This window comes from Aulonocara sp. 'chitande type north' Nkhata Bay, linkage group LG10 (assembly GCF_057382095.1).
Source record: "Aulonocara sp. 'chitande type north' Nkhata Bay isolate Kocher_YH1m ecotype deep benthic linkage group LG10, A_spYH_male_GT1.1, whole genome shotgun sequence".
Classification (NCBI taxonomy): domain Eukaryota; kingdom Metazoa; phylum Chordata; class Actinopteri; order Cichliformes; family Cichlidae; genus Aulonocara; species Aulonocara sp. 'chitande type north' Nkhata Bay.
Genome location: NC_141353.1, coordinates 23,230,611 through 23,252,150, shown reverse-complemented (window position 1 = coordinate 23,252,150; position 21,540 = coordinate 23,230,611). Strand labels below are relative to the sequence as shown.

The window sequence follows — 21,540 nt, the reverse complement described above, 5'->3', positions numbered from 1 at the left end:
AACAGATAGATCTACCATTGTGTCCCCCCCCCCAATGTGTCCTGCACATACACCAGCCAGTGATAAACGCACTCACCAACCAGTCGTTCAATCAGCTGCTTGTTTAGTCAGGATGATAAACAGAGTCTACGCCTGTTCGATACGACCAGCGCTGATACCAACACATGCCGGATCAGCATAACTCCATCCATTCAGTACAGTTTTACTATCACAAGCTGCAGTTGCTGCTGACTTATCAGACAACCTGTGGTCAGAATCGAACTAACTTCAAAACATGCTTATTTAGTGGTTGCAAAAGAAATTAGGACTCTTGCAAAATGCTTTTAGTTTGCTCAGAAACAATGCAAATAAACACACCGATTATGAGCATGCAATCAGTTCTTAATATTGGTGTGTCATCTCAACCTAAAGCTGAATTTAAGAATGTAGCAGCATTTCTACAATCGCATGATCACAAGTTAGTAGGGCTGCACAATTAATCGTTAGAAAATCGCGATCTCGATTCATACTTATGTGCGATCTCATTTCCAAATGACAACGATTTAAAAAAAAAAAAAAAAAAAAAAAAAAAAAGACGACGACGATTGTACCGCATTTTGATCCGGGACGTAATCTGCATGAAAACAAGCGCTCACTCTTCCTGCTCAACAAATGACAAGGACGGAGCCTTATACCACATGATACAGAAGCTGTGCCATGTGATGCTAAAATTAGCAGGGAAAAAACAACGGAGAGCACGTCAAGGATGACGACAAAGTGACAGGAGAAAATCCGTCCCGGTCAACCACCCAAACATCAATAACGGGAACCTTATACAGCGCTTCCCTATACCCGTCGAACTCCCGCAGGCACAAAGAAATTACGGAGGCTATCACTTATCACCTGACCAAAGATATGGCTCCCATCAACACTGTGCAAAACGAGGGATTTAGGAAAATGATCAACACCCTAGACAAACGCTACACAGTGCCGTCCCGCAACTATTTTTCTATTGTTGCACTACCTGCTCTATTCACGCAGTGTCGAGCAACGGTGGACACGGAATTTCAAGCAGTACAACATTTTGCGGCAACCACAAAACGTGAGACATTTGTTGTTTTTATGTTTATTTATTGTTTTTATGTTCAGTTTCAACTGTTACAAAGTTGATGTGCAGTTAATAAGTGCAATAAATATTTATATTGGAAAAGAAAATCGTGAGAGAATCGTGATCTCAATTCTAAGCCAAAAAATCGTGATTCTCATTTTATGCAAAATCATGCAGCCCTACAAGTTAGTCACCAGGAGTAACTTGTTAATTTCCTTAATAGTGTTTTAAGCGGGGCCATTGTCAAGTTTTCTCTCAAAGCTGGAATGAAATGCGAGACTACACAAGTGAAAGTCTGAACAAAGGCTTCAGGGAGAGAATGTTTGCCTCCACATGTACAGTAACCTTGGTTAGGTAAATAATTGACGGGCCTATGGGACAAGGTCCTTGGCAACCTCATACATTACACTTTGTATGCATGTGGCAAAGAGAGCTGAGAATACTAAGTCCAAAGATGTAAATATACTTTTTAGGAAATAGATTGCGTGCATCACTACATGTAAACGTTAAGAAAAATGTTTATTGGTAGGTCTAAGATAATAAAATACAATAAAATGCATTTTACTGTAATGCTTGAAAGGTATTCGAAGAGTGCATATACCATAAAATATGAAAGTGTTGTAATTTTAATGAATTTGTTTCTGATCTGCCTCCAAACTTCGCTTTTGAGTGACCTAATGAGGTCATTTACGATATATGCGCTACTAAAACAACTGGTTCAGCAACAACAATAAAAAAACTAGTGGGGTCAAATATATGTTCAACATCACAGGCTTTAATTTTATTGTAATTGCATACTTCTGATCAGAAGATTATAACGCTTTGCTGTGAACCACGGCTAACAGACTTAAATTCAAATTTAGATATCAAATTGGCAGAAAAACAGCTGGCAGTTTTCAGAGGCAGGTGCAAATTGTTTTCAGTCTAAACCACCAGAGTATGGCATAAAAATATGGAGGAACTGTGATGCTGAAAATTCATTTTGCATAGAAATCATGATTAAACTATGTTACAATCTTTTAGAATATCTGGCATAGATAAAAGAAACGGCATAAGCATGATAAGCTCAAACAGCTTGAGGGTTATTAGGATTTTCCTCTGCCCTTTCCCCCACCTCTCCCTTAAGTTTGGGGGAATTTGTTTTAGCAGTTTTTGCATAAGTAGATAAGATTGGATAAGATAACATTTGATAAACTTACATCAGTTAAAATTTAGTTAATGACAAAGTTAGTTTATGACAAATACCGTACTACAATATTTTATTGTACGGTAAAAAAAGTAAATAAAAAACAAACAAAAAAACAGCTCAACTCATAAATCAATGTTTCTATGCTGCTAATTATTATATAAATAAATAGAATTAAATATATCTGAGATGTTAAAAACTGAATGTAGGTAAATATAAAAATCCCAAAGTTAAAATGGTGTTCAAAGTTTTTTCCCACCTTGGAAGAAAAGAACAGCAGCCCTGCTGAAGAGTAATCTAGTTTCTCATATCTAAATAGTGTATACAGTTACAAACAAAGGAGTCTTAATTTATTCATACAGCATTCTCGAAAAGTGATCCTCAAAGAGACACAAAAGAAGGAGCAAGAGATCCAGTTCAACCCTGTTGAATGACGTATAATTCAGTTTAAATCTTATCAAAATTGAAGCCTATTCCTAGTGAAATATAAATGTGCTGAAATACAGATTTTAAATTACCCTTAAATTTTTACGATGCAAGATAAGAAGGATCAATAAAGCACAAGTCAGTTACATTAACAGGAATTATGAATCTTGTCTAGACAGAAAAACGCTGACCAAGCTGAACCCAAACTTCAAGCGTGCTCCACCTTTTGCTTCTGCTGTAAAAAATTAACAGAAATTTGGCAGTCGAACCGTGCTGCACCTAGGCGAGTTTTAATCCGGGCAGTAACACTGAAAAAAACAACTGTGTCGACACAGGAGACATTTGTATTCCCTCTAGAGTTTAACCGCCTCTCGTTGAGTCAGGAAGACTGGATTAAAGGTTATCACAGACTAGATGACCCACATTTAGGCAGACAGGCAGCACAAAAGCAACACAGCTACAAAAATATCTCACAAACAAACAAATCCAATAACTCTCACTCTCAGAACCGAAGGAGCACACCATGGCACAGTGCCCACACTGCTCTGAGGATTTTTTTTGTTTTTGTTTTTTTTTTTTTTATTCGGCGACGAGCAGGAAATTCCTCCAACTCGACTCATCAATAAGAAAACAAGTTATGACACGTCATTTACTATTTACAATGCCTACAAAGTCCAATTATAATTTTTATGCTGAACTTTCTACTGGTCTCCAAAATTCCCCAATTTTCCTGTGTTTGTTTTGCAATTTGAAGGCGACAGAGTTATGTAAAGAGAAAAATGCACAAAGACTGTAGAGAGAGGTAACAGATGCAGTAGATAGGGATGATGTCATAATGTTTAATACTTGTTTAATAATTGTCAACGTTCAGCTTCAGTCAAAAATACAACTTTTTTTTTTAATGCCTGTGACATTTGTGTTGGCAAACCATTATCAAATGCTGAGATTTTTTAGGAATGCAAAACAAAGTGAACTCCCCTTTAACGGGAAACATAGCTAGCATAACGCAACTGAGGAAAGTATGCAGTTAATGTGTTACTAATCTGATTTTGAGAAATGGATGAGGAAATGCATCAGGATTTCTGTGATTCAGGCTCTGAACAACAGGTTAAATCCTATGTTGCAGTACAAAGTTTGGTAAAGTCAATTGACAGCTGAGAAGTTAGGATATGCGTAAGGAGCACAAAAATTTATATAAAACGATTTAATGCAGCATTTCAAATCACCCTGAAAGATTCAGCATTATATCAGACAGCCACCACCCAGCACTCCCACTGTCATTATCATTAAGACTGTTGGCTTCTTTCTCTAACCTGTCACCCAAATGTATACTTGCATGCTAGGGGATGTTTTTAGTGTGCGGGTGACGGGGGTGCTAAATGAAGTGGTGGGACTTTGCTCACCACCTCCACAAACCAATTTCCTGTGGAAAACCTTGTGATTCTATTTGCAGCATGTAGACATTTCCAGTGCCTATAGCTTTTGCCATTTGGTCTGTCTCATACGGTTACCAGAACCTGGTGCTTTCGCATGTATTATGATTTTAAAACGTTCGCGAAAGCATCGCCAAGAAGGACATAAAGTGTCACAAACAAGCCCCATTACCATCTCCCTCCAGTTTTTCCAGGTTCAGCTACTGTAGTTTGCATTGGTAGGTTAGTCATCAAAAGAAGGGAGAGGTTAGACATGTGACAGAGACAGCTATGCACTCTCAGGAATTTTGAATCGCGGTGATGATAGTCATTACATTACTAAGAATAGGTTATTGAGAATACGACAAGAATCTTTTCGGAGTACAGGTATTCTATACCAAAAAATGTTCCCCTGCCCAGCTAGCTTTGTTCACAATGCACAATCATCTCACAATGAGTAACGAGGCATTTCTGAGTCTTTGTCTGATCAATTAAGTATGTTGGTGGGTGTTGTGCATACAAAGCTTCTCAGATTAAAAGTAAATCTAAGAAGTCAGTGAGTGTCCAATCATCCAAAAATTCTATTATAAATTGGAAAGCCCACAAACATTTTCCAAATAAATCTGGCTGAAACAAAAGCCTTTTCAACAACGGTTCTTGTGAAAAAGAAAATGTAAAAATACAGGAAGAGAAGGAAGCAATACTCAAAGGAAAAATCTGAATTTCCCAGCGCAGACTAGTCATTTCAGAGACAGAAAGTGAAACAAAACTTTGACATTGTATGAGAGTTCCCATATACAGTGATTAATACATGTTAAGATCTATGTAGGCATTTAAAGATGACAACAGCAGCAAGCTGGCAGCCACCAAAATAGTCTTCAAAAAGGAAACAGCTTGGCTGGAACAGGACTACACCTCAGTTTAGCTCTTTGCACCACTCTGACCCTGTGCTTCAAAGACTCACAATAGGAACTAGAAAAAACAAAACCAAAGAAAGTGTCAGATAGCAAGACAAACAGAAAGAGGAGAATTGTAAAACATTAACGTGAATTAATATAACGTATCACAGAACATTTCAACACACTTCATATTACTCAGCCTGGATATCTGGATCCCACATGAACTGTCTGGCTAATACTAAGTACCTAAAATCAATCAGCCAGTAAGTTGCAGAGAAATGCAATGTTTTATACAGCTCATCAAACAGCTATTTGTACAGATATTAAGTAACCTGAACAAACAAAGCTGACTGAGGGTGGCATTATCTCGGAGATTAGAAATACAGGAACTGACACAACAGATGTGAAGTTGACCTAGTATTTGCCATAGTTTAGCGACCTTTTGTTGGTAGTTCCCGTTTTAAAAATTATAGAGGTTTTCGGTTTGACTCGAGTTTCCCAGCCTGCCGTTTATATAACAAGAATGTCTTCGGTCTGTGGGAGGAATCCCACACAGACATAGGGAGAACATGCAACCTCGACACAGAAAAGCCTCAGATGAACCTTCTTGCAGTGAGGTAAATAGTGCTAAGCAAGGCAATACAAAGAAATCCTGTTATTTTGCAATGTATAGTTCTATTTAAGATAATATACTGTACGAGAAACTGATCACGCTCAGCGCAATTACTGTTATTCTGTAAATAAGCAAGGGTGAATCTTGGCATACAGTTCCTTATGTTTGCAAATGCTAATAAATAAGTGATCAATGTCATTCAGTTTCAAGTTACCCCTTTTCTGGGCCTAAGTCTGATAATTACAGTAATGATGATGATAATTATTATTATCTTTAGACACAAGCCACTACAGATAACTGAGCTAATACATCTTATTATTCTCCTTGTTACATATATAAACAATGCATGGAAGAATTTACAGAAATAGTTTTTAAAAAAAAGTATCAGACTAATAGTATGATTTAAAACATTTTTTGCTTTCAGGTGTTCGGGTGACATCTGTGTATTTAAGTTCACTAATTACGGTTTTAAAAAAAATCAGTAATAACTGTATTTGAACACGGTTAAGTATAATTTAGTGTTTTCCCCTGCTGCTATAGCTTACAATACTCTTCATGCTGAAGGTCATTAACACTGACCTATGAATCATAGAAAATGCGTCTAACTCAAGACAACTTAGCACAGAACCAATTTTAAAATTTATCTTTAGGCACTTTGTCTGAAGCCGTTTGTTGCAAAGACACTTCATTTGGTCACATTTATTCAGCTGAAACCATAAAAAATGCCAACGATAACACAGTTTGGCAGACATAAAATAGAATTTTTGCACCAATAATGTTATTTTCAAAGGACTATTAGCCAAAAACTTGACTTGGTGTGCAGTGAACCCTTAAACCTAACGGTCAAGTAGAAGAGAAAAGAAGAAGTGGCAGGCCTGTAAAAACCATGTACAGCATATAAACAGCATCTGAAAGTTGGAAAAATATCCAACAAAGACCTGACACAGGACCACAGTGATGTAGTTGGCCCTTCAGTTAACTAGTTTTCACTGAAGCCTCATCAGAAATAGTCTCAAAGGAAGATGTTAAGAAGCCATTTTTAAGGAAAGGAAACTTGGAGAAAAGGCTAAGCTAAGCCAAATCACACAGGAACTGGATTCAAATTCAATGGCAACAGATCTTACGGAGTAATTAATCAAAATGCGAATGTTTTGGTTCAAATCGTGAATATCTACAGAGAAGGTCAGGAGCGAGCTACAACAGTGAGTGTCTACAGCCATCTGTAAAACACGGTGGAGGCTCTGTCGTGATTGGGGTTGCATTTCAGCCAGGAGTGTTGAAATGCAAAATTGATGAAACTATGAATGCAGAAGATAACATCAGATTTTGATACACCATGCAATACCATCTGACTCTAAAAGCTCTTTTTCTCAGCATGACACTGAAAAACCCCAACAAAAACCCACAGTGGATCACTATCAGTTGTGAACAGAGTTTCCCAAAAGGTGGACCTCAGTATTTTTGAAGCAGTATGGAGTCATATTGGCTGAGAACGCTTTGGCATAACACTCTGTATTTCCATGTATGTTTCCCACTGTCCTTGCACAATATAAAGAAATAAGGAATGGTTCAAGACTTTTGCACAGCACGGTATATTATATACTATACAGTATATTGCTGTGCCTAACAACCTTTATAGCAGATATCACTTATTTTGGACCCTGTAACACATATGTTTTGCATTAGCAACAGTGGTTTTGACAGTTTATGAGAAATCTAACATGCATGCTCCAGAACTGTGTGTGCAAGGCATGGTTGCAAAACATGCTGTCAAACATGTGGTCTCTCTAATCTCTTGTCTTAAAGTTTATATTATATAATGCGCTGCAATGATTCCAGAATATATTTTCTAAAAAAATGTAAATAACAGTCTGTGACATATGCTGACTTTTTTTTCTTTTTTTAAACAGAGTTTGAAAACCACTTAACAATAACACAAAGCATCTGCAGTCCTCAGTAACAGTAACAACTACTTTATGATGCAAATCGCAACACACCCAACTGTCGAACAAAAGCATAATTTTCCTGTTAAAAAAAAAAAAAAAAAAATGTCTCAGCTTTACCACAATCTGCACTTCTAAAATGAATGTGGTCGTGTGTCTGTGTGTCTGTGTTTACATGACAACTGTGTGTGTGTGTACAGCATTTGCATGCCTCTGTTAAATAAAGAGCTTTGAGGGGGCCAGCGAGGGTAAGTAGGTGAAGAGAAAAAAAGTGACTGAGTGACATGGTAAGGAGAGCGAGACAGCAGCACACCATAGCAGATATGTACACGTGGCCTCCCAGCTTCCCTGTGTACACTACACACATTCACACAAATACACAAACACACACACACACACACACACACACAGCTTGCTATCCTCAGCCGTGCTCTTACACACACTGACGCAGGCAACGGAGCAACAGAGAAGAGTTGATATCAGCTTTTTAACCCTTTTTTTACTTTGCATGTCTCACAACATTTTAAACTTAGCACCACACAAATAAGAAGACTGGGAGGTATAACAGGTTAAAACAAGTTAAAACAAATGTCTCCTAATAAGAGGGTGTGTCATGCTATTTCTAGAATTGATATGAATCTTGTAAGTGCCTCCTTTTACCCTGGGCATGCAGCAACAAACATTTGTCTATTTGATTATCAGTTATGTAACACAAATCCTGTGCCAAGAAATGTGGTTGGGCCAAACTGCATTCAAACGGTGTCGAAAATTCCCATAGAACAGCTAGATGGCTTAAATGATATGAAGGTTGTAGTTGATATGATATATATGTGATATATGATATAGCCACCAGTCACTGTTTTCATCCCTCCGTTAAGATATGGCATGTATCACACACATAGCTGTGAAATAATACAGTATAATGTGATCTAATGCAAAAGCACTGTAACGTACAGCAACACTATACATTTCTATACAGTTCTGCTTCAGAGACGCATCGATCGACTGGCCAGGGACCCGAAATGGACAAATTTCAGCACTTTCACCCTGTTAATCACGCATATGTCTGATTACCAGCCAGTGTGTTTCATGCATGCACAGCACATGCACAGCAGAACAGGCAAATAGTTGTTCTCACACTCACAGTCTCACAGACTGAGCCGAGTTCTTAACTGTAAGTGAGGAAGACAAAGTAAACCACAGGGGAACCACCATGAAAACATTCGTAACAACAAACCTATGAGACTCTTATATCACCTAGACCCAGCTAAACATGCCCAATTTGAAGAAGCTAACAAATGGAAAGTGGCTAAGGCTAGCCAGAGCTTAGAGCCAAGCTTACTGGAAAATGAAGTACCTGAAAATTTTGTAGTGTAAATCTTCTGCACTCGGTTTTGTTTAATAAGGTTAAATATATAAAAGATTTTGGTGAATTAGCTGTACCTCCTTCCAGTAGCAGAGCACTTTCTTTCCAGTTGTTTAAGTGAGAGGTCGTCCTGTGACTTGCTGCAGTTTGGTGCAGATTGTAAAGTTTAGTAATTTATTATTAAAATAAAATTCAGCACTGTTTAAAAGTTCATTTTTGCTTGATTATCTTATCCAGTGCATCTTTATTCAATTCTAAAGTATTAAAAAACTCAGTCAGAATGACCAGTTCCTTTTTTCTTATGCTGTTCTTTGTTGTGTTGCATAACTGTTAATTTTTTTTTTTATAGTTGATCCCTGCCACTTTTATAATTCGCAGTGTATAATTCCTTAAAGAAAGTCTGTAGCTAAAACAGAGACCCTAAAAAGAAATTTGTATAATATAGCTAAATAAAATCATTAACAATTTTTCAAAATTCAGTATTTTAACTTCTGACTGTGAAAATCTAATGCTTTACTTTATTTCATGTAAAAGCTGATTCATTTTGTTTTCGGGTTGTTGCTCATATTAAAAAAAAATAAAAAAATAAATCAATTTAACACAAAATGAAACATTTTTTTAAATATTTAATGATTTCATATACTGAATTATTATTAGCCGTGTATGATTTAAAAGTTTTATTTTGAAATAATCATCCATCTATGTGAAATCGCATTCAAAATAATCAGCTTAGTGTCAATTAAAGTGTCACTACTAAAAAATCTAACCTTTCACACTTGGTTCATTGGTAAATCTGAAGTGTTGATTTAAATAATTTACACATCATGGGAACAGCTTAACTGCTAAATAAGGATATATAAATCGTATAGTCCAGTTATACTTGCATGGTCAGTGGACTGTTAGGTGAGTTTGTTTTTGCATTAAGTTGTTTGTACTGTAAGAGATTTTGCATTGCAGTGTTCAGGTCCCGAAGAGCATCACAGTACGTTATCACACTTCATGCTGGTGCAACAGGGATCAACACAGCAGGAAGTCGGTTACAAAAGTCCTGTGTCCGTGTTTAGCAATAAAGTTCACTACAGTTTATTATACAGGAGAAAGACAGTGGCTTGGGAAGACTGAGACTTGCACTATTTACCAGAACAAAGAGATATGATCAACAGAAAATCAGACTGACGGAAAAGAGCTAGCGATAGCTGAAACTCGTTCATATACAACTTGTTTACAGCTGTCCTGAGCTAAATCCCTTAACAGGTCTTTAAGAAGGCCAGTACGGGCTCACATTATTACTAGACATTAATCAAACACCATCTTTGTACTTTCACATATAACCATGTAGACGCATAAAACTAAAAATTCAACCTCTATCAATGTCACGCTCTTAGTTGGTTCAGTTATCAGATAGTCTTTCCAAGCTGAAGCGAGGTGTGTCCACCAGACACTTTTCATGCTCACCAAGCTGCACGTACACATCTTTCTCACAGCGCTCATTTCCATCAAATTAAACAGGAGCACACTGCATTTTTAGAGATGCAAATAACACGTTTTCTAATAAATTGTGGTGGGATGACATGTTTAGATTATTTTGCGATTGCTCTCTAACAAGCAAAACAAAAACAAAAACAAAACAATAGAGGAAAAATACCAAATGAATAGTTCTTGGATACCGTATATGAGAACAGTTAAGCAATATAGCTTAGTCAGATATTGGAATCCAGAATCCACAATACTGTGACACTGGAAAACATAAGATCTCATCTGGATGGCTATTCTCACACACCTTCTCATATCAAGTCTTCAGTTAGACCGCTTACTTTCCCTACTGTCACCTTGCGCCTCGTCAAAAACAGCAAAATATTTCTCTTATATCAGTCTCCTATTCTTGCATACATATTATATGTAGTGTTTACTCTTAATTTACACTTGATTCAGATTTACAATGTGCTGCAAAGTGGCTGTATTAAGAGTATGCTCTGCAGTGTCTGCAGATGTGATGAGCACCAGACGCCCTGCATCCAAATGCTGTTAAGAATGTCACAGGGAAGCATACAACAGCTCCTGAGCATCTTTTCTGACTTATTCAAGTGCTTTTGTGTTAAAAAATCATCACACTAGAGGACATTGTGTTAAATGTTATGAAAAAACTGACTGAGATGTCAAGTTGCCAGACTGAACTTAGCATTTCAGGAGCTAAGTGAGCAGCACAAACATTTTTGTAGCGCAGTGGAAAAGGAAACGCTGCAATCATTGTGCTTATATACTACTAAAGTTAATTGACCATCTAGTGGACTAAAAAGCAGTAATTAGTCTTCAAAGTTTGTATTTAGAGAATTCACACCTAAGACTGCAGCAAATAATAATAATAATAATAATAATGGATACTTTATTGATCCCGCAATAACGCATTATCAACTTCCCTTCTCCTTACAATTAAACTTCTTTTTTCAAAGCACAGCCATACTCTCCTGAGTCAATACAAAGCCAATCATATGATGACTGAGAATAACGATAAACGTTGCAATGAAGTCAAAAGCAAACATAGTGGGATAAAGTTCAACCTACCTGGAGAAGCCAACAGAAAAAGGTGCCAAGGACGCGACAGGAGTGGGCCCATCATCGCTGCTCTGAATCCCAGATGTCTCTCCATACCTTTTCCCCCGGGCCCAGCCATCCCCCATCAGAGGCATGTTTGAGTACATGTCAAAAGGCTTCTGGTCTTGTATGTCCATTGTTGAGCTCAGGTTGGCTGTGTAGTGGTAGCCGGGCACTGCGCCGACACTCACAGGTGAGGACATGGGGCGTGGTCCTCCTCCGTGGAGAGAGCTGATGCCGCTCTGGAGACACTGAGGCTGGCAGAAACCATTATCCTGCTTCTCCTGTTTTATCACACCAGGGGTACAGATTTGGATGAAAGACTCATCAGGATCCTTCTCTTCCTTGATGATGATAGTGGAGAGAAGGGTCTGAGGCTGGTGATGCTGGGGCTGATGTTGCTGGTGATGTATTAGTTGGTGGTGCTGCTGCTGTTGTTGATGGGGGTGTAGGGCATGGTGTTGCTGCTTTGTGCCATTAACACTGGTACAGTTTTCTCCGTTACCCATGAGAGGCTTTATTTCCTTTGGCAAGCCACCGACAGGACAGCCACCACCGGTGCTCTCTTGTAGAATGTTATCCAAGTGTGCCACTTCTGAATCCAACTCAAAAGCACTGATTTCTGGCAGTGAGCTGGGAAGGTCCAGATCTTGCCAAATCTCTGTATCCTCAATCAGGCGGCCACTGTTGCCATCCAAATCGCATGGACCAGTGCCTGTGTGCCCACTATAAGTTCCCAAGTCTTTGTCCAGAGAAAGAATGCTTTCCGTCTTTATGGGGTGGGAAAAAAGGTCAGGCAGAGGAAGGTTGCCTAGGACGGAAGTGTCTGAGGTGTTAATGACAGATGTGGGTGTATCGGAAATACACTGGTTAAACAATGGCAAGCTGTCCCCCATGCCGAATATACCAATATCCTGTTGCTGCTGCTGTTGTTGTTGTTTCTGCATTCGAATCATTTTACCCTCCTTCATGTCTGTCCCCTCACCCAGAACATGATGCTGATGAGACTCAAACAAGCCTCCAAGCTCCCCCTGGCCATTGGTTCCACCCTGTCTATTGGGGGCCACTGTGGCAGGGGGCAGAGACCCAGGCAGATGCATTGCAGTCTGGAACAGTGAACCAGGTGTGTCACCAGTACCTTCTATCTCCGCAAATGTCAGGCCGTCGTCTCGATTACCATTGCGCTTCAGTCCACCCTGATCCATTTCTTTGTCCTGTGGGTAACAGTGAGGACAGCCAGGGTGAATCAAAAACACAACACACACACACACACACAAGGACACACATGCACACTAAAGAGACAAAATTTGCCTTGAATGAGATGACCCATACAGTAGATAATGAAGAAGCGAAACAAACAGCAAATCTTACTGAAATACTGATCACTGATGCTGACAGGTGTTTGAAAACATCTGCATTACAAAGTGGCGCTCTTTAAAAGCAGTGTTCCGCTGCTGTGCTTCTGCCTACGCTCTTCTGCTTCTACTTATTTATTTTTCATCTTTATATAAATGACAGCAGCTGAATGACCCCCTCCCCCAACACCCACACTCCAACAATGTGGCAGACACACAAATGGGAGAACACTTAAAACCGACTTGCAAAATCAGACCAGGGCTATTAGGCTTGCGTGAAATAAATGACTAAAATATGAGTGCTATTTCTAGGAACTGTGTCTTTTCCTCCGTGAACAGGGAAAAGAAGTTTAAGACATGCCCGGACAACTTGCGTTACTGGTATCCGCACCGTCAGATCCCCATTGAGCGTTTGTAACAACATGCATCCGTTGGACTCGGGAGACACTAAACCACGTTAGGCATCTGGCGCGAACGACTGCCTCTGCCCACTTGCAAGAAGGAGCGAGTAAATAATACATTCAAAGTCCAATTTAGAAGTTTTAAACCGATTAAAGCAAGGGTCGGTCTGGAGTGTTTCGCAGCGGTGTCCCTGAATAAACTATATATTAAAAATAAAGAGGGAACACAAATAGGCCAGCATATTAGCTCGTAAACTTCGTCGACCATTTGATACGCTGTAAATGTCAAAACCTTAAAATAACGCACTGCCGAATCGTGCGTGACGACCGGATAATTTCCGGTGATGTTTTGATCAATGCAAGTCGCCGGGGTCTTTTCTGCTAGATCTTTTCCAGCTCTTGAGCCGCAGCGGTGACATTCTTCCTCCGGAATACTTTATATAACATTCATAAACACTTTAAAGCGTCTAAAATAGCTATAGCACTGCAGTATTGTGCTTGAAGTCCAATGATTTATGAAGGGGTTTTTGTGGCTGCGCAGGATTTCCGTGCACACATGATTATTTTTTTCCTTTGTTTTATTGAGCATCTTACAGAAAATGCAAAAAATGATTTATGTTTTGGCCGTAAGGTTCAACAACTTTTCCACACCCACAACGCATTATTGCCAGCTGTCATGCACAGCTTCAAAACTGAAGCTAATGAGATCATGCATTTCTTTCCAACTTCACTTTGACCAATAAATACCAGTTGGATGCTAAAGTTATATATATATATATATATATATGAAAAAAAAGAACTTTGGGATTTCCTGACTTTCTACATGGTACTCCCACCAAGCATGACAACACCATTAGTGCAACCTGTTGGTTATATGGGAAACTGCACAGGTCACACGCTTGCTAGCCGCAAAGCCTGATAAGCAGCTGGTAGGCTGAAGTTTGTGCAACGTTTTCCCATTTCTTAAACAAATTCTTCCGACCCAAAAGAGACGCTTTCCTCGAGCGCTCGTGGCGATCTGTCAAACAGAGCTGTCAGCGCGCACGACCCTCACCGTCGGCCTACTCCACGGAACAGCCCGTTTCACCCCTGCCAACATTTCTGCAGTGACCAAACGAGAAGACAAGTGTTTCCACTTGAAAAGATCTCATACCTGTAGTATGAGTACCTGACCTGTACTCCACCGGTTAGGTCATCTTTTAGTAGTCCAACTTGAAAAGAATGTAAGAAATGCCGCAACGTCCACAAGGTGAAGCGCTTGAATAAAACCCCTTCGTTGCAGTTTTGTTGTGTGGTGAAGTATCAGCTGTATTTGTTGCTGCCTCTGTGCCCGTATGGCAAGAAAACATTCTCCGCAATATATCTAACTGTAAAATCAACAGCCCGACGCTGACCCAGCTCGAGCTGGCGAGATCCGCCGTGTGCGCCGTTTCACGGATCACTCGATAACTTTTTAATGCTCACCACCGGCAGGAGGGGGCGAAAAAAGTGATCGATCGCTCACTGAACTCGGGATAAATCCGCAGGAAATCGACATATCTGTGGCGCAATGTTCTGCTTATGCGCCATTAAAAGCGCCAGTATTCTAAAGTTATATAATAGAGCCGCGATCCCTAGCGCACTCAACTGCAAACTCAGGCACAGGGCAGGGCGATCGTTTAGTGAAATGGTGACAGCTAAAACAGAAGGCGATGCGCACTTCCTTTAGCTCTCAAAAATAAAAGCCTTCTTTGCTGCAATCGTCTTTACTAGCATTAAATGAAAATGTGTGCCGACTGCCGAGGTATTTACTAATCAACATAAATATCCGCTTTTTACAGATTGAAACGCACCAGCTTTTGTTCTTTTCATACTATTCTATTAAGGTTTATTCCACATCAAACCTTTTCGCTTTTAGTGTAAGGCAGGATGTCGTGTGTTCCCATATCCCCGTGTTTGTCTGTGCCACCTTGACGCAGTTGGTTTAACACTTGGTGAACGCCCCTTTGCCCACTGAAAACTGCTGTCAAAACGTGTCTTCATCGGCCCCTTATATCCACCAGGCACAGGACTAAGCAGACAGTTCTTAGGCCATATGACCTATGTCCTGCTACAGCTCCTCAGACATAAAATCAAGGCTGCTAATAACAATTACTTGAGCTTGGGGTTCTATTTAGAGTTAAGGTGAAAATAATAAAGGAGAAAATCTCAGATCAAATCCTTTAAAAGCCTAGTTATTAAAAGACTCGCCTTTCATAGTTCATGTCAGAGATTGATTAAAATATCGCAAAATCTTTTCTGCTATGAAACGTCTTAATTTCTGCTATGAAACGTCTTAAATTGCAAAAGTACCTTCAGCAGACTGCTGAGGGTTCTTAGACACGCATGAAATTCTTGTAACAAATGAAGTGTAGACTTGCCTGAAGCAACTTAAAATCTACTGACAGGCAAAGACCAGTGAGCGGTGAGTCAAACCACACCCCCTTCATGCACGCGTGAGAGAAACCCTCCAAAAGTAAACTTCAGTAAGCACGGCCACGTTAGTGCTTTTATCAGGTTTTATCCCTAATTTATCCCTAATTTTGTATCACTGTCGTGTCGTGTTATTAGAGCTGAAACAGGCTCCCAGAGATAACTGGATAAAACTCACACTATATTGCTTTATGTTTTTATTGAGCCTTTTTTTTTTATAAATCTGGTTTCCTGTTATAAATGACTTCAAACACTTATGTTTTTTGGACGAATGCGTCTTGATAAAGCTGCAACACACAATCTAGCTGTTCTGCACAAGCACATCTTGAACAGGCACAATGTCTCGTGTCTGTGGGTGTGTGCGCACGCGTTGCGTTTGTGGGACATCTGTAAATGGCAGTTGTAAAAAAACCCAAAACAAATAAGAGGTCAAACTACCCGGGCAGGCAATGCAGCAGAATTTTTAAAAGAAGCACAGTTACAGTGACTCATTTTTCAGGAGAATAGCTGCAAATTAAATGGTTGAGTCTATTTCAAGAACTAGGAAGGTTCAACAGATCTGTATCTTTTTTGAGCAAGTTGATAGCACTGCAGCCTGGTCATTTCACTTGTATCTTAAAAAAAACCACATTTCAGTAGACACTAGAAAATTAAACTAGTGTCTACTTTTACCTTATTCAGGCATTAAGAGGAAATGCATAAGTTTTTATAGAAAGCATTAGCTAGTAATTATGGCAATACTCTTGCTGATCATTCTTTACAGTTAAGTGTAATAGTGAGTCTTGAGTGAGAATAACATAGCAATATGATTCTGTTGGTCACTTCTACCAGAAAAAAGCCTTTATTTTTGACATTTATTTCCCATTTATTCAGTGGACTGCAACAATGACTGTTCAGCAAGACATACAAGGTGAGGAAAGGAAAGGGGGGGGGGGGGGGGACAGCTGAGTCTGTGCAGACCGGTGGGAAGAAATAAAATAGGATAGCTTGATCCAAACCAACAACCTAAAGAAGAAAGACAGACAAGCTAAAGGGGCGGGAGGAAAATGGGAAGATGTAGCAGGCGTTGCCGTCCATGTATGTCATCCTATTAGGAGGAGCAAAGTGTGTCCAGTGCATGCAGATGTCTCATTAACGGGCGTGTGGCTGGAGAGATGCAGGAGCTCCCCAGGGCCTGAGAAAACCACACTGTTCTCAAAACATCACAGGGAACACAGTGAGTTTTTAATGCTGGGTAACAATGGGTGATCCTATTCACCAATAAGCAATAAAAACATTGGACATGCCGTGCTCCATGTGCATGTATGTTCAACTCGGAATACATGTAGAAGTATGCTATCGTGGTTGTGTAATATAGCTCGCTTGTGTCTTCCACTGTATACTAGAATAATCGTTGGTGTCACTGGTATTTGCGTGTATTTGTTTATTTCTTCTTTCCTTTATTTATTTATTTATTTATTTCAGTGATGAAAGCCGGCCAGGCTTAATTATCTAGCATTCCATCAGATGTGTTCGTGTTCATTATTCTGTGAATGAGTTCAGTGTCTCCTTTTATCTTCTTCTTTATGGTTTGTTAATCATTTAGGTTTCCAGTGCGGTTAGAGCCAGTAGTAGTAATAATGGTATACCATTATTACTACTACTGGCAGTAGCTGGTTGTTGTTGTTGTTTTGCTTTTTTGTTTTTTTGTAGCGATTGGGATTTATTGTGCAAAAACCTTGATAAACATCTGCCCTGTGATTTTAATTGTCCATTAGGCTCCATTAAGTACATGGGCCGACACAAAGGACACAATAAAAAGGCACATTTCAAATTAAAGTTCAGGGGAAAGGAGAAAGTTACAAAGCAGTCACACCGAAAGACACGTCACTTCACAAGTCAGCCAATAATATTTGGGAACTAACTGGATAAAATATAACCTTTGCTTATCTTTTAAAGAAATACACCCTAAATAAAAATGAGCTAAAATGTAATTTCTTCAATTGTTAGAGTACACTTTTCTTTTATTTTGCGATCTTACAAAACAGTTAAAAATACTGTGAAATCTGCAGAGTGACTCAGACTTTAATGAACTGATTAGACCTTGTAAAACTCAACAGGACTTTTAGAGCAAGGTCAAGAACTGACAGCAAGTATTTCAGCCTCATTCTTATGTGGTAACAACAACAACAGCATCTGACTGATCAAAACATGACAACAGCCTATAAAGTGAGGACTATGGGAAATCAGAATCAGAATCAGAATACTTTATTGATCCCTAGTGAAATTATTTTAATGTCAAATAATTTTGAAACATGTCAAAGGAGCCCTGGGTCCATTACGTCAGTCCAAGAAACTACTAAGAAATGGAAGTTTGCAAATTGGGAAAGAAAACTGCTAAATGAAACTGACAAAGCACCACCATATGACCTGTAGAGTGGATGAACTGGCATAGAAGTGGCAGTGTATTTTTCCACTAGTTAACCACGACCACAAACGTATAACCTTTTAGAAAAGTCTATATCTGAAGTATGCAAAGTGGCATCTGGGTGAGTCAGAGTAATACTGGAAAAAAGGACAGGAACAGCATTTGATTAAAAAAAAACATGTTGCTAACTTGTTTTGCACTAATGGAGAAAATGTCATGTTTTAATCTGAGTCAATGGCACAGGAAACATCGGAAGAGATAAAGAAGAATTGATCCCACTTGATAGTACATTTCAGATGAAAAGTGATGCTTTTGCATCAAAACACTACTCTAAAGTATACCTCAAAGCCCAGAACTCAAGTGTAGTGAATATTTTGAATACAGAAAGTGCAAGGATGTGGCATAGGAATTTTCCATGAACATATAATTCTTTATTCTAAACAAAAAAGATTAAAAATGATACCATTTTAACCCTTAATAAACACCCACTATCCAATTCATGTATTCCACTTGTTCAACTGCTAGTTAACCCAATTATCTAATCAGTCAATCACATGGCAGCAATTCAATGCATTTAGGCAGATATGGTCAAGATGACCTGTTGAAGTTCACACTGAGCATTAGAATGTAGCGTGGTTGTTGGTCACAGGAGGTGGGATATTTTCTTGACACACTCTTTCCCTTAGTGCAAATTGAGCGCACTCTTTAAACACTACCACCTACCAGAGTGTTCTTGCCTACCGTTTCCATCGCTTTTTTACCGCAGTGAGCTTCCAGCACCATGTCACAAAGCTCAGCTCATCTCCAACTGGTTTCTTGGACATGACAATGAGTTCACTGTCCTCAAATGACCTCCACAGTGAACAGATCTCAGTTGAGTAGAGGACCTTTGGGATGTGGTGGAACAAGCGATTCACATTGTTGATGTGCAACAACAAATGTGCAGTAACTGTGTGATGCCATCATGTCAATGTGGACCAAAATCTCAAAGGAATGTTTCCGGCACTTTGAATGTGTGCCATGAAGAATTAATGGAGTTGAGAAGGTAAAAAAAAAAAGGTACAACCCAATACTGAGAAGATTTAACTAATGAAGTGACCGATGAGTGCATGTCAAAGTCAAAAGTAGAAGCCATTTATTATACATCTACACAGCTGTATGATTGGAAAACATTATATTCAAGTTGCTTTTTGTGTAGTGAAACTACCATGCTGGGAAAAAAATTACACATTTAACAAAGTATGTGCTCTTTTATCCGTCCTCATCTGTGAACATTCATACTGTCTAGATAAGCTACTGTTAACTCATCACTTAGTTATCATTTAGCAACATTTGGCCATTTTTTTTACTGTAACAAAAATAACTTTAGAAGTTTTAAACTTTGGGATAGAACACCTTGTTTTGACTTGATTCCATCCTGCTCATTTGTTTCTTTTGTTGTTGCATTCTCACACCCACTTTCACACTCCCCCAGAGGCAGAAATGTCACAGCACAAATCTAAAACATGTCCAACAGATATTTCTTCTTCTTTTGTGACTAGCTTTGCAAAATGATAACATTATTAGTAGCATTATCTGGTTTTTCAAAGCTCGAATTTTACAAATCAGAACACTGACTTGAAAGCTATTAATGTTACAAAATTCAATATGTCGAATGCACAAGTAGCGTTTAAAAGAAAACTGATTTTGCATTCAAAGCAAGTCAGTTTAGTTGTTTCTATAATATACAGATTATACAACAACCTCTGTTCTTACACAACAAAATAAAGGCGAATAATGCAATAAACCTCAGTAAGAATAACAGAGGGGACATGGCCTTTCCAGAAGAGACAGACAGACATAAAATAGATGTTGTGTATACACAATGGGCAAACACAGTAATAACAATTAAGATGATAAAATTACAGAATTGTATACTGAATGAGAAATGTGATCTGGAAGGACTGTAGAACTCCAGAACCCTCAAAACAGACCTGGAACACATGATCACAACAGAGATCTTGAGGAAGAACAGACTACAAACAAACAAGAGCCAAACTTGACATCACATCACTCACAAATTAAATAAACATACTGGAGAGAGGTGGACGTGAAAAAGAAAGGGACAAAAAGAAAAATTAGAATCTCCTGGAGGACAAAGATCCAGACCAAACCTACTTGTAAGAAGAACCTGACATAAGGAAAGACAAAGGTCTCAAGAGAAGACCGAGTGACAAGATAACGGTTGTTGTTGTTCAAACTGTAAATGTATTCTTTAAGCACTTTATCTGGACAACTAGTTGCTTAGTTCCCTGCAACTATGCCGTTAGGTTAGCCGACGTGCTGTTTACATTTCTGTGAGCAAACCACAAATTTCACTTTTGGTGTTGCTAATTATCAGATGTAGCCTGTGGCTAACACAGAAAGAGACAGTTCAAAAGAAGGACAGAAAGGCAGCGATACAGGCAGGAAGAACAAAAAGTTTCACTTTGGTGTGCCTTCCATGTCACATCATGCACGATGCCAGTAACAGTGGCATCACATTGAAGCCTATTGTTTCCTGCATCCCCAGTAAGAACTCAAAAAGTAAAAAGTGGATGTTTATCTAACCTAGTACAGGAAACCAGGTTTTTAAGGGTTTGTACTAAATGCAAGATTGGAACATACTGTTCATTTTATTTTGTTCTTAGACCAGATAACTCAATTTGGATTTCTGGGATATCTGATTTTAAAATGATGGCAACTGTTTGGGGTCTGAGTAACAGAGTGTGCCACTCACGTTCAGAACAACAAATTCCGACAGCTGGAACCACCAAACTTACACTTTGCACAAGCTGCAGCCTGCATCTAGTCCAGTCATTTCTAAACTCAGTATTCTCCACACTCACTTATACACACATGCGTGCGCACACACACAAAGATGCAAATGTGACACATGGCTTTTGTACACACACAGACAGTCAGGATGACACAGAACAGTAAATGTGTGAGCATATAAACAGAACATAAGGCTGAGGAATGAGTCTGCTATGCTTTATGTACAACTACAAACATCCGGAGGGGGAAAAAAACCAGCCAACTGCCACTGCTGCCATACACAAAACAGTTGAGACAGTTGAGTAAGCGACTGTTACTGTAGTTTCCCCAAAGGATCGTGTCGTGGTGCAGTCAGAAGGAGAATTAATGCGATCGATGCTCTATTACAATGCATTTTCTAATACGAAACAGAAAAGTAAAGAAAATCCATAAAAACTTGAGCACACGTGATTTTTTTGTGGGAAAACAACAACAACAACAAAAACAAAAGACGGGATGATTCTTTTCTACAGAAGCACAGTCATTAAGAGTGGAATGCAGACCTTACTGTAAAGGCTTGCCTGTATTTGTCCCAGCAGAATCAGACAAGCCAGCCCTTAACGTCGC

The 21,540-nt window shown here is 39.0% G+C and overlaps 1 protein-coding gene across 2 annotated transcripts in view; it reads right to left on the bottom strand.

Annotated features, from left to right (window-relative positions):
• Window positions 1-14,943, bottom strand: part of LOC147320925 (glucocorticoid receptor-like) — a 66,638-nt gene extending 51,695 nt beyond the window's left edge. For both annotated transcript variants that reach the window (XM_086309181.1, XM_086309182.1), the window contains exons 1-2: window positions 14,434-14,943; window positions 11,495-12,738 (exon numbers count right to left, since the gene is read on the bottom strand). In XM_086309181.1, coding sequence (XP_086165307.1) covers window positions 11,495-12,729 — 1,235 coding nt within the window. In that variant the 5' untranslated portion in view covers window positions 12,730-12,738; window positions 14,434-14,943. The remainder of the gene's footprint in view (window positions 1-11,494; window positions 12,739-14,433) is intronic.
• Window positions 14,944-21,540: the final 6,597 nt, after the last annotated feature.